Consider the following 13,776-nt stretch of genomic DNA (forward strand, 5'->3'; position numbering starts at 1 on the left):
AGCCAGATTTCAGTGGGCTGACGACTGATTGTCAGATAAGAAAATGAATGGAGATGACTTTTTGAGTAGTTGGATATGGGTAAAAAAGGAAGAGGGCGTGTGGGACGTGAGGAAGTATTTTTTTTAGGGTGGGAAGCCCATGAACATATCTATATGAGAAGAAGAAAGAGTGAGAATATCCTGGAAGAGTCTGGATAAGACTAGGAAGAGATGGGTCCAGAGGATTGGGAAACATGAGAGATAGCTCCAGGTCCGCCAAGAGGACCACTCATTCTTTGAGACAGAGGAAAGAAATGCAGAGACAGCCAAATGTGAACCTAGTGGATGTATCAAAAGTTTAAAGAGTTAATTCTGATGGTTTCTACTTCCTTGGTTAATTAGAAAGTGAGACCATATGCAATAAATCAGTCAAATGTCTAAGAGTATGCTGAAAGAAAAATTTGGGATGCCCCTAGGTTGAATCAAAGGAAACGAACTGAAGAAAGAGGTGTAGGAACTTCAGAACTCCCTTACATTATGTACCACAGATGTTAGGTGGCACCAGTCTGCACCATGGACTATTGCCCTCCAGCACTAGTGGCTATAGACGTCACAGTCTTGGAGTTGGGGTCGGGCAGGGTGGGTACTAGGGATAGATGCAGACATGGTGATTGGGGTGTTGCAGAGAGTGCAGCAGAAGAGGCTAAGCTAGAGATCCAGCTCTAGAGGATTCAGGAGAAGCCAGGAGCCAGGAAGGAGCAAGAGCTAATCATGTGAGAGAAAATAAGAGGTGGCCAGAAAGTGCAAGTGGCAATGTGGTCAAGGAATAGTTCTAATTTAGTGGGAGTCTGGGAAGGCTGGAAAAGAGGAAGTTGTGGTCAAATAGTGGGAAGTGGCTGAGGTCTGGTGGAGTGGGGGAAGGAAGGTTCTGGGCAAAGAGGCAGTGAGAGCACAGAAAGGTGGGGCATGTGCTGCCCCACACTGAGGCAGCTGGAGTGCTGGGGGTCTCTGGGCAGCTAGTGGTGATAATGATAAAGAGCCCTAAGGGTGGCAGAGACAGACACCACAAGCTTCAGAGGAGGAGGCCCTTTGCCCAAGAGGCCAAAGGAGTGGAGATACAGAGCTGGCTTTCCCAGGCCAGGCCTAAGAAAGCAGCCTCCACACCCACATCCTGACATTCCATTATCAACTCACCAGTCCTGACAGCACAAGGTAATGAACTCTTCACCTTTTGGAAAACTCTGATTACGCACCAGAAAGGGATCCTCCAAAAATGAACCTCCCTGACGGCTGGTAGTGGTGCCACAACCTCCTTCAGAGAAAACAGGGTGGCCCTGTCTACCAGGAAGGCAGGTGCCCATCCCACCAGCACCACCACAAGCCCACACTCACAGAAGCTGAAAACCTCCCCAATGCACTGAACCATTGGGGCAATTTCCTGCTTTCATGGTCTGGGTTTAACATTTTCTGTGAAGTCTCAGGATTTCTTCCTATGTATGTAACCACGATCAGCTGCCACCCGTGGAGAATGGCCTCTTGAATGTTGTTTCACAGTTGGCCAACCAATATCCCAGAGCCATCACCAAGCATCTGAGTTATGCATCAGGCTCTTGATGTAATGTATGTAATACTTCATTAAAATGAAAGATTGGATGCTTGGTGCAGTCATCCCAGTGACTCAGGAGGCTAGGTAGGAGGATTACAAGTTGGAGTCCAGCCTCAATGAGGCACTAAGCAATATAGCAAGACCCTAGCAACTTATCGAGATCCTGTCTCAAAATTAAAAAATTTAAAGGGTTGGGGATGTGGCTCAGTGCTTTAGAGCTTTATAGCACCCCTGGTTTCAATCCTCAGTACCCAAAATAAAAAAGGATGGGATGTACTTTGGTGGTAGTAAAAGCATAACTAATGCAAATATCTTCTTAATGTTAGATTTATAACTTATGAACTATCAAGTATTCCCTCCCCAAACTTTATTAATGTCACTGTATGTTACCGCCCTGATATTTGTCACATTTAGACTTTGTTGCCTTTCTCAAAAGACCCCAAAGGCCTTCAGAGTCATTCCTTATAACCATTACTGCAGATTCAGCTCCAGTGCTCCAGGCTTCCAAGGGCCAAGGATCTGAAGCCCTCATTGGTGGCTTCCTGGCCTTTCTTTAAACCCTTAAGGGATGGCTCTCAGGTGATCTCCATCTGGCATTCCCTGGTGATGCTGAAGCACCCAGTTGCATCAGACCAAAATTATTTCTTATATTTTATAGGGTTTAGCCAGGGGACCTCTAAAGCTACTTGAAAGCAAAGGGATTCATTATAGGAAAATTTCCACCAAATCAAACTTTCATTTTGCACAAACCCTTGGTTTGTGGCCATATTTAAGCTTGTGCGTATTTTTTCCCCTGGCTTTACAGGCTTTGGTGCTATTTGATTATTTAATCTTTCTGTCTGAATTTACCACCCTGTTTTGCTAATAGGCATGATAACCAAAACCCTGTTGATAAGGAAAAATGTGCAAGATAGGCATGTCCTGCAGAGATCTTTCCTGGCAGAAAAAGAAGAGGGTTGTCAATGCTGAAAATTCTCAGTCTATGCATTGTAGCTTAGAGGGATTCTGCTTTCACTTCTAGGTGGAAAGTGTTCAGAGTACTTCTGATGGCAGAGGATGATCAGGCAGCAGCAAGGATCACCATGTTTTGTTTGGTCTTATCAGTCATCATGGGAGGGACATACTGGATGGGCCACAGTGGTTGCTTGAAAATAGGAAGAGATCAAGTGTAACCCTTTTGGCTCCAGCAGAGCAGACACCCAACACAAGCCCTCTCCCTCTTCCACTGAAATGCTCACTTTTTCCTTCCTCCCTTCCTTCCCTCCTTCCCTCCTTTTTTTCTTCTGGGGATTGAACCCAGGAACATTCTACCACTGAGCGGAATCCCCAGCCCTATTTTGAGACAGGCTTTCTAAGTTTCTTAGGGTCTTGCTAAGTTGTTGAGGCTGTCCTGGAACTAGCAAGTCTCCTCTCAGCCGCCTGAAGAGCTGGGATTATAGGTATGTGCCATAGTGCCCAGCCATCCTTGGTTTGTCTGAGTCAAAAAAGTCTTGCCAATAAGTCAAGTGGCACTTGGTATGTTGTAGCACTTGTACAATGGAATCACAGTGTATTTCATGAGTATCTATGTCATGTCAGTGGGTTAGGGATGGTTTGGGTCAGGACACAAAGGCATGGAATATGTTGTAGAAGGAGGTAATTCCCTAATGTTAGCCAAAATGGATCAATTGTTTCTTCATATGAGATGTTTGGCTCTCATGTGTTTGATTTGTATTTCTGTGCCTTTTTACCATGTTTTTTAAAAAAATTTTAATTTGTTTTAATTAGTTACACATGACAGTAGAATCCAATTATGTGCTTTAATATATAATACATAGATGGGATATAATTTCTCATTTTTCTGAGTGTACATGTTTGAGAATCATATTGGTCATGTAGTTTCATATATCCATACAGTAATAATGTCTGTTTCATTCTACTAGCTTTCCTATCCCCACATTCTTTCCTCTCCCTTCCCATTCCTTCCCTCTTCCTAATCTAAGATAATGCTATTCCTCCCTAGTGCCCCCCACCTTATTGTGAATTAGCATCCACATATTAGAGAAAACATTCAGCCTTTGGTTTTGTGGAATTGGCTTATTTCACTTAGCATGATATTATTCAACTCCAACCATTTACTGGCAAATGCCATAATTTCACTCTTCTTTAAAGCTTAGTAATATTCCATTGAGTATATATACCACATTTTCTTTATCTATTCATATATTGAGGGACACTTAGATTGGTTCCATATTCTATCTATTATGAATTGAGCTGCTGTAAACATTGATGAGGCTGCGTCATAATAGTATGCTGATTTTAAGTCCTTTGGGTATAAACCAAGGAGTGGGATAGCTGGGTCAAATGGTGGTTCCATTCCCAATTTTCTGATGAATCTCCATACTGCTTTCCATAGTGGTTACACCAATTTGCAGTCCCACCAGCTGTGTATGAGTGTACCTTTTTCACCACATCCTCACCAACATTTATTGTTGCCTATATTCTTGATGATTGCCATTCTGACAGGAGTGAGATGAAATCTTAGACTAGTTTTGATTTGCATTTTCTCTAACTGCTAGAGATGATGAACATTTTTTCATATATTTGTTGATTGATGTGTATCTTTTTCTGACAAGTGTCTGTTAGTTCCTTAGCCCATATATTGATTGGGTTATTTGGGTTTTTTTGGTGTTAAGTTTTTTGAGTTCTTTGTATATCCTAGAGATTAATGCTTTATCAGAGGTTCATGTGGTAAAGATTTTCTCAGAATCCATAGGCTCTCTCCTCACATTATTGTTTCCTTTGCTGAGAAGAACCTTTTTAATTTGAATCCATACCATTTATTGATTCTTGATTTTACTTCTTGTGCATTAGGAGTCTTGTTAAGGAAGTCAGATCCTTAGACAATGTGGTAAAGATTTGGGTCTATTTTTTCTTCTGTTAGGTGCAAGATTTCTGTTCTAGTGCCTAAGTCTTTGATCCACTTTGAGTTGATGTGCATGGTGAGAGATAGAGGTTTAATTTTATTTTGCTACATATGGGTTTCCAGTTTTGCCAGCACCATTTGTTGAATAGGCTATCTTTTCTCCAGTGAATGTTTTTTTTACCCTTGCCTAGTATGAGATAACATTATTTATGTGGGTTTGTCTCTGAGTTCTCATTGGTCTACAAGTCTATTTTGGTGCCAGTACCATGCCGTTTTTGTTACTATAGCTCTGTAGTATAGTTTAAGGTCTGCCATTGTGATGCCTCCAGCTTCACTTTTCTTGATAGGGATTGCTTTAGCTATTCTGGGTCTCTTATTTTTCCAAATAATATGATTGCTTTTTCTCTTTATATGAAGAACTATTCTATTTCATGGAACACTTTGAGGAGTACTGGTGTTTGTAATTCGATGCCTTTCTTACCTTGTTTGTTTGTTTTTACTATTTCTTTCTTTCTCTCTCTCTCTCTCTCTTTTTTTTTCCCTAGAGAGATTAACCTTGATTTGAAGTATTAGTCTGATAATACTAGAATTTTTGCCCAAAGGGGAAGAAATAATTTATCGAATCTTCAAGTAGTCCTAAACTGTGTCTCCTTGGAAGCTGCCAAGCACCTTCCATGAAGCCTTAAATAGCTTTGCCTTTTGCTCTCCAGACATTTTAGCTCTGACTATAGAACCAATTAGTGCTGTGTAGTGGAGAGGTTGAAATCAGGGGAGATCTGGCTCAAGTGCTCATAAGTCAGTGTACCTCTTTGAGCATCAAGTTCCTCTTCCATAAATAGAAGAGGTATTTTCTTACATGGCCATTATGAGGATCAAATACAGCAATAGGTAGAAAGTGCTTGGTGAACTGAAAGATGCTGTAGAAACATGAAGGACATGTGCACCCTTGAGAATGAGGGTTATCAGAGGCTCTGGGCTTGGGCTTCCTTTTTGGAAGATCTGGGCTTTCTCAGACTCCTTTTCCTGTGTTTCGGATGAGCCTTGTGTTCAGCCTAGACACACAGGTAAAGAAAGACAATGAAAGCACTTAGGTTCTGTTTGTGGCTCCTCTCAGCCAGTCCTATATGGAAGCTGTCCCTGTCTCAGGGTCCTCAGAGACCTGGGTCTGTCTCTGGGACATTTGCTTAAGGGAATCTCCTTATCACACACTCTCACAGTATCCTCTCCTTCATCTTTAGGACTCGAGGTAATGACAGGTAAATGTATCCACTCCTGTTCAGCATTTTATGGAGATTTTGTGCAGTTCTTCTTTTTAATTTTAATCAATATAGGCTTATGCCTCACTGTTCTGATTAAACTTAAGAGAGTACCTTTGGAGCAGAGTTGGAAAAGAAACCCATTGGCCAGCACTTGGTTGCACCTCTTCTTTGTGTGCCCTTGATTTCCATATCTGTGTCCTGGGGGTCAAGCTGTGGGTCCTCTTGCACCAGCGAAGCATCTCTGAAGATGACAGATTTGCTGCAGAGCCCAATCCTCTCCCAAATATGTAGGGGCCAGTTTCTTTATTGATGCTACTCAGCTCTTACTAGTTCATGGGACTTAGGCAACTTGAGACACCGAGTTTGCAGCCTTATCCCTGCAGTTCCTCTGGGCAGACCCCAAATCATCCCCTTCCCCTCAGGAGGAGGTAAACTTGGCTCAGAGAGCCTGGTGTTGGAGATTTGTCTCTCATCTTCATAAGATGCTATTTTCTTCTCTTCTTTGCCTCCATGAAAGCTTAAAAATGAAACTGCACATACATATATGTATGCCACTTATTTATCAAATCTTGTTGCTAGGTAACTGGCAGCTCTCCATCCTTTTGACATTCTGCTAGTAACTCTGTCGTACTTCAAAAGATATAAAATGGTGAGAGCATTTTCTGGACTAGTCACTAGTCAGTGAGTACAATCAGTTTTTAAATATCAGTTTTTAAATCAGTTGTCCTAATGTTGTCTTCCTCATGCATCTTATCCCTCAAATCAAGTTTATCAAGCACTATAGTAAAATCGTTTTAGATATCTGTTTAAGAACCTCACAAAGACACCCCTACCCCTGTCAAATGTTCATGGTCCAGGGCAACATTGTAAAGTGCTTTTGGAAAATAATATCAGAAGCAAATGCACTTTGATGTGCTTTATTGGAGCAGTTGTGAGGGGAAAGTAGCTGAGGAGTTTGAACTTGACTCATTGGTTTGGGGGTCATCACTAAAGAAGTTTAAGGGAAGGGTCAGATTTACCACAACACTAGGAGTGAATGGGAGGGAGAGGAGGAATGAGAAAATGCTTAGCCCCACGGTGACATTCACAATGGACAGCAGGGATGGGAAAGGAAGAAGAGAGTCAAGAGATTTCTGCTCAAGTTTTGACTTAAGACAAAAGCTTGAGGCAAAGAAGCAGTTCACCATGGATAAACTGAAGAGAAGTGTGTTCTGATAGAAGCATTGAATGCCCAGATGTGTTGGAATAGAGAAGGAGGTAGTGTGGAGGGTTTGACTAGGGAGCTGCTGAAAGTCAGACTGAGGAGTTAGCTTGTAGACCTCAGCTGGCATAAGCAAGTTAACCTTCCTAAGATGCTTTGAGTAAAAGATCTCAGAGGAGAGGAGCCCTTCGCAACAGGGTCCCCCTGGAAGAGAGTACAGGCAAGTGGAAAGGACATCAGGTCCTGAGTGGAGTCCCGCATGGTGAATGGACTGTCCTGAGTGCTGGAGTTCCTGTCTGACATCCTCCCCATGTGCATTCTCTGCCTACCATCTTTCCCAGGTCTGTCTTAAAGAAGTATGAGCTGGCAGGATGGGGAAAAGCTTCTCTGGGAGCTCATTTAGGCCTCAGGCCTCAGTAAAAAAGGGCTACTTGAGGACATAGGGCAATGGGCTGCACCACTCATCTGCTCTGGGATGGGGGAGTGAGAGAGAAAGAAAGAGCTCCTGTTTCTTTTCCAGAAGATTCCTACCAACACTAGAGAGCTCAGGAATCCCCTGGCTAGGGGATTCACCACTTCTTCCTCTCTCTCTGATTGCGCTCCCCCAGCACTCTTCTTTGGTTACCAGTAAATAAACCCTGCCAGTTTCTCCAGAACCTTTTCTCCAAGAGCAGTAGACCCTTCCTTCCCAGGAGGGTCTTCGCTCTGTGAGGCAGGTGCATTGGTCCTCAGGCTGGTCCATTTCCACATTCTGATTAGTTACCTGGGACTACTCCTGGAGGTTCTATCCTAGCCCACCTCACACCCCACCTAAGGAATTCCTTGCCGGTCTCAGCCTTCATCTTCTCCCTTCAACAAGACTCACCCTCCTCTGGCTTCTCCCAGAAGTCAGCTGCAAGAACACATAACACATAGCACCCGGGCCCTTATCAGCCTGGCCTTGCTCTTCCTCATGGCTTGCTCTTGTGGTCTGGCATGGATCCCCAACTTCTGTTGCTCCTCAACTTCTATTGCTCCTTTGGGCCCAGGGCAAGACCTGTTTCCTCACTGCCCTCAGTGCTTCCTTCCAGTTCCAGGCCTTATTTGGATCCTCCTGTTCTCCTTTCCAGAGTCTACTCCCACATGAGGTCCATCCAGCCATTTTCCCACTGCCCTAGCCACCTTTTCCTGCTTCTGACCCCTGGGCCATATCCTCCTCAGCTCTCTCCATCTTTTCTGTGCCTTTTACTTTCCCTTTGCCTTTCTGAGCATTTAAAATAGTTTGCCTTTGGTTCCCACTGTGCAAAGTGTATGTTTTACCTTCCTTATTAACCCCTCTGCTGCTTGGGGACCGAGACTGGGCTTTTCTTAGTTTTCTCTACTGTCTCTTCCCTCTTGGGGCCTTGCTGAGGGCCCTTTGTATGGAAGGTGCACATTGCAACTCATGTCGTCTCACTGCAGGGACCTCTCCTGCAGCCTCCTTGCCCCCGTCTTTGCTCAGAGGACCTCAGCACGGCACCTTGCATGCCATCAGGCCTGACTGGCATGTCTGTCCCCCAGACTGGGAAGATGGGGTGTTAAGCTGATTAATACATGCAGTGTTTGGAGGTGGCCTTGCTTGAGGTTGTTCCTTTCTTACTGTTAGTGTCACTCATTCTTTTTTTTTTTTTTTTATGGTGCTGGGAATTGACCCCAGGGCCTTATGCATTGCAAGGCAAGCGCTCTACCAACTGAGCTATATCCCCAACCCTATGTCACTCATTCTTTGAGCATCAGTGAAACCCTAAATCCTGCAGCAGACAGGGGATGTATTTTTGGACACTTCTTTTATCCCAAGTCACAGCTTTGTCTTAGTGTTGTTTAACTGGGTTGACTGTTACTCTCTTCCAAGCCTTAAGTTAATAATCCCCAGATGGAAACATGCTACCAACCCTTCTGTTAGCTTTTCATCTTTAACACATCACAGTGATTTTTACAAAAATTGGGTATTTGTTGTTTAATACGCCAGAGGTGCACCTGTTCTGTTACTATGTTATAGAAAATGTGTTATGAAGAACAAACACTCGTTCACAACCTTATACCAAGTAAACACATGAACGTTTTGGTATACTTAGTGACACAAAGAATAGTATGGCTGTGTAGGTGCTCCTTGACTTACTTGGCATCATATCCAGCTAACTCTGTCGTAAGTTGAAAGTATTGTTAAGTCAAAAATTCATTTAATCTCACCTCACCTTCCAGACATTACTGCTTAGCCTAGCCTACCTCAAACAGGCCCACAACACTTACATTAGACTGCAATGGCTAAAACCATCTGTGCAAAGCCTATTTTATAATGAGTATTGAGTTTCTTATGTAATTTATTGAATATTGTACAAAAATTGAAAACCAGAACATACCATTAAGACATGTTAAAGTACAGTTTTTGCTGACCTGTATCACTCCCACACCAGCATAAATTTTAAAAATTGTTGTCAGAGAACATTTTATAGTGCTTCTTATCATAAAGTAAGACCATATATATAAGCAGTCAGTAACTGCATTCATTGTATATACATGATGGCAAACCTATATGTGCACATCCATGTATAGGTTCATGTGTGCCCATGGAAAGCATGCTGGGGACTTTATTCTTCTGAATATCATGTCTTAATTTTTTTATGCCTATTTAAAAGTCCACAGGCACATGGGAGTGATTAAAAGACTTCAATACTTTAAAAAAAAAAAAAAACAGTGCTAGGATTGAACCCAGGGGTACATTTTACACTGAGCTATACTCCTGGCCCTTTTTATTTTTAAATTTGAGACAGGGTCTGGCTTAGTTGCCCAGGCTGGCCTTGAACTTACTTGTGACCCACCTGCCTCAGGTTTCTGAGTTGCTGGGATTATAGACATGCACGACCATGCCCGGCTTTAATACTTTCTTAGAGATTGAGGCTGTAGTGGTCCGTGCTCTCCATATACAGAGACAGGAACTCACAGAGGAAGGAGTCAGAGTGCTGCTTTGCCCAGCATGTATCCAAAGCCCTCAGTTCTTACAAGTTAGCCCCTTGCTCTTGGTCATTTGATGTGAACAATGTGCCATTTCATCCCTTTAGATAGTAACCTCTGGTCTGATACTTCTCTTTTCGTCCCCTCCTGATCTCCTGCTTTCTGGGAAGAGAGAATCACAGTGAGATTGAACGGCGCAGGCGGAACAAGATGACCCAGTACATCACAGAGCTCTCTGACATGGTGCCCACCTGCAGTGCGCTGGCCCGGAAGCCAGACAAGCTCACCATCCTCCGCATGGCTGTCTCACACATGAAGTCCATGCGGGGCACAGGGAACAAGTCTACTGATGGCGCATACAAGCCTTCCTTCCTCACCGAGCAGGTACCCACCGTTACTCGTCTGTGGTCCATTCTTTTTGGCAACATCATTCTGAAAGCTGGGAGAGTCACAGTGTCATCACACTGAAATAAGCTATGTGGGGAAATGGGATTTGAGGTTGAGGAAGGGATGAAGCCAAGAAATTTTGCTTCTACTTCTCATCAAGAAGCTCTCTTCAAGAATATCAGGTTCCTGTGTCTTCTGCTTTTATAGTCCCCATATGCCTTATGAGGTATCCCTCAAAAAAGGTACCATGCACTGGGACAATGAGCTTTTGGTGACACAGGAAGAAGTCAGTTAAAGACACAATCCCGATTACCAGGACAGGTGAGGATAATCATCCTTTGAGAATCATGGTAGCACTGATGATGGAAATAAGTGTCTTTTCTACTAGCACAAGCAGGCATTTGCTCAGGGACTGGTCTGAGTCATATCTTTCTGTACATTGTTTAATTTACTCCTTATTCCAGTTCAGTGGATAAACCACTATGATTCATACCTGTTTTATAGGTGAGGAAATCAGGCTTAGAAAGCAGCAGTAAATTGCCCAAGGTCAATCAGCTGCTTAGTGAAGGAGCCAGGAGTTGGTCAATGGAGACAGGTTTCAAGGACCCAAAAGCCATACTTTTTTTTTTTTTTTTCAGTATTGGGATTAAACTGAGAGGTACTCTACCACTGAGCTACATCTCAGCCCTTTTTCCTTTTTCCTTTGAGACAGGGCCTCACTAAGTTGCTGAGGCTGGCATAGAACTTGTGATCCTCTTGCCTCCCAAGTCACTGGGTTTACAGGAGTACACCACCATGCCCAACCCCAAAACATATTTTTTAACTCCAACCAAGTCTTTGAATAGTTGGGAAGAAGAAACACATGTGACAGTATCAAGTAGTAGATTTATGTGAACCAGAGGGCCTGTGTTCAGGGTCCTGGTGTTTACATGTGCCTGTCACAGAGCAAATCAGCAAATGTTGTGTGTTTCAGTTTGCTCATCTGTAATAAAGGTAAAGCTTTTTGACTTTCTGACTCTAGGAGCTTTTGCAGCATAAATGAGGCAGTGCATTTGAAAGAAATTTGCATATGGCAAAAGGGAGAAAGGGAAAAATTATGTGGTTGACAGGGAGTGTAGTTAGGAAGTACAAAAGGATGTGCAGTGTAGCATCCTGAGTGTTCAACAAGACCAGAGCATGTGGGCAAAAAGAGAGAGAGTAGATATGGCAGGGTTTCATCAGGGCGCATCTCAGGACAGAGACAGCATTGACAAGCCATTGTAGGAACCACATAATGTATATAGAAAGAGGAGAACAGAGGGACTTTTTAAAGTATGCACAGAGTCTCAGAGGAATGATGGCGAATTGTTTGTACTTCTAGAGTTGAGAATCTTCATATCATGGAAATAAGTTTAGAAAAAGAACAAGGAAGAAGAAGCAACATTTTTTTTTACTGTCTGTTCTGTTATATACATTTTAGCAAGTGCTAAACAATGTTTCTGAAACCCTCCTAGGGTCATGTGATCTGTCACTCTGGAGGTATTGGGAAAGTATGCTGGTCATATGAGGACATGGAATAGGGAGATTCAGGACATGGGCTTCAAGCCTTGTTTCTATCTCCATAAAAAATGAATGCAATGATTATCCCATCTCCTGCAGATGAGGTGGCCAAAGCAATAAATGTATACTGCTTGGAAGATAATGAAGGATGAATGGCTGTTAGGTAACCAAACCAATTTATTAAGCACATTTCTTTATTCCTTACAAAAATCCTGCAGGACCAAGATTTGAAGTAAACCCCTTTATCTCTAAGTACTGAAAGTGAAGAGATGAAGATAGAGGAGAGAGAACGAAGGCTATACAATCATATGGATCCTACCAATGTTTCTCTCTGGGTTATGTGGAAGATAATGACACATATACTTATGGAATATCTACTGTGTGCCTGACCCTTACTAAGTTCTTCATACACAACTCAATTAACCTCCCCAAATCTCATTGAAAACTGAGCTGCATGGAATACTGAAAAGGAGGACATTAAAAGTATCCTGCCTAGAATTGCTCAGTTAAGTGAAAGAGCCATGGAGAACAATCTCCTTTTACTCTAAAATCCCTGCTCTTAACCCCTGCCATCTGTTCAAGTGGAAGAGAGGGGCAGGTTGGGTTCTGGGTCTCCAACACAGAACTTAGGTAATGAGCAATGAGCTCCCAGGAAATGAACCATGGGGATGAGGTGATAGGAAGAGAGGAACATGATGAGGGTATGGCTATGTCCCATACGACCTTCATCCAATCTTTGCGAATGGATGAAAACATGAATGCATAAACAAAGCCATTCAGCCTTCTCCAGTGGCAGAGTTCTCCACTTCCTCAGATATCCTGCTCCATTATTTTTTAAAACAACTCTTCCTGTTGGAAAAATCTTCCTGATACTGAAAATAAAAATGCTGACCCAGTCCTCTGAACTGAGTAAGCATCTGGGAGACCTAGAACCACAGAAGTGCAGAGTATGGGAAATGGGCAAAATAAACTTTTTCTTAAAAAACACTACTTCCTTCCTGGGTTCCCAGGCTGAAGATATTTGAATTTCTCTCCAGACAAGTGCTCAGGGACATTCACAGAGATCCTCAGGTCCTGTTCCCACAGATCAGAATCTTCTAGGCTTTAGGTCCCTGGAACTCTCTCAGGGATTGGGACATAGAGTAGGACCAGAGTCTCCACATCAATGAATGGGTTGCAGGAGCCTTTACCTCTGCTCAGGGGGCCCTTGCCACATTTTATAGTAAGGCTTCTATATATGATTATACTTGAACAAAGGATTCATAGCAAAAGATGCTTGCTAATTGCTAAAATACAAATATGCCTTTGTTCTTCGGGGTCTGATCAGTTTGTGAGATGGTTGGCAGGTGGTTGTGGACTCTAACTGCATTGGAAGCGTTAAATTCTCAACTCTTGCAGGTATAGAACCCCTTTCATTCACTAGGAAAGGACTCCTTAGCTTGATGTGACAACAGTGTAGGGAGTTATACTTGAGTTGCTTTTAGGCCCTACAAAGAAAAAACATCTCATGTTAGCAAAGTTGATTTTGCCCCATCTGTGTCCCTCTGGGGATGATGGCAAAGCTTCCTGCTGCCCATTCATTGATTCTGAACCACTTTGTTCCTGCCTTCAATGACAGTCATGACTTTACCTACCTGTGTGATCCCAGAGCTGATTCTTCTAACCTCTTCTCACTATAAAGTGATATGTATAGTGCTAAATGCCTTGCTGCCTCCTGGGCTACTCTGAGAGTCTGTCAAGAGTCTGATGATGATTGTCAGCATTCTGGAAGCATGACAGACATGAGGAAGTAAGGGGATATTTACATCCAGTGCCAGTGTTCAGCTCAGAAATGCAGGAAGAGAAGAGAAGCAAGAGTGCACTGTCAGCATAGCAGGCACTGGCTGGAGATGCAAGCTCTCTTTCCTGCTCTCCTTACCCTCCTGTTTTC

At 43.0% G+C, this 13,776-nt stretch overlaps 1 protein-coding gene across 13 annotated transcripts in view; it reads left to right on the plus strand.

The window, feature by feature from the left end:
- Arnt2 (aryl hydrocarbon receptor nuclear translocator 2) overlaps positions 1 to 13,776 on the plus strand; it is a 177,455-nt gene that overhangs the window by 62,065 nt on the left and 101,614 nt on the right. For all 13 annotated transcript variants that reach the window (XM_078051085.1, XM_040275013.2, XM_040275017.2 and 10 more), the window contains one exon: positions 10,091 to 10,304. In XM_078051085.1, coding sequence (XP_077907211.1) covers positions 10,091 to 10,304 — 214 coding nt within the window. The remainder of the gene's footprint in view (positions 1 to 10,090; positions 10,305 to 13,776) is intronic.

Source organism: Ictidomys tridecemlineatus, chromosome 5 (genome assembly GCF_052094955.1).
Source record: "Ictidomys tridecemlineatus isolate mIctTri1 chromosome 5, mIctTri1.hap1, whole genome shotgun sequence".
Taxonomy (NCBI): domain Eukaryota; kingdom Metazoa; phylum Chordata; class Mammalia; order Rodentia; family Sciuridae; genus Ictidomys; species Ictidomys tridecemlineatus.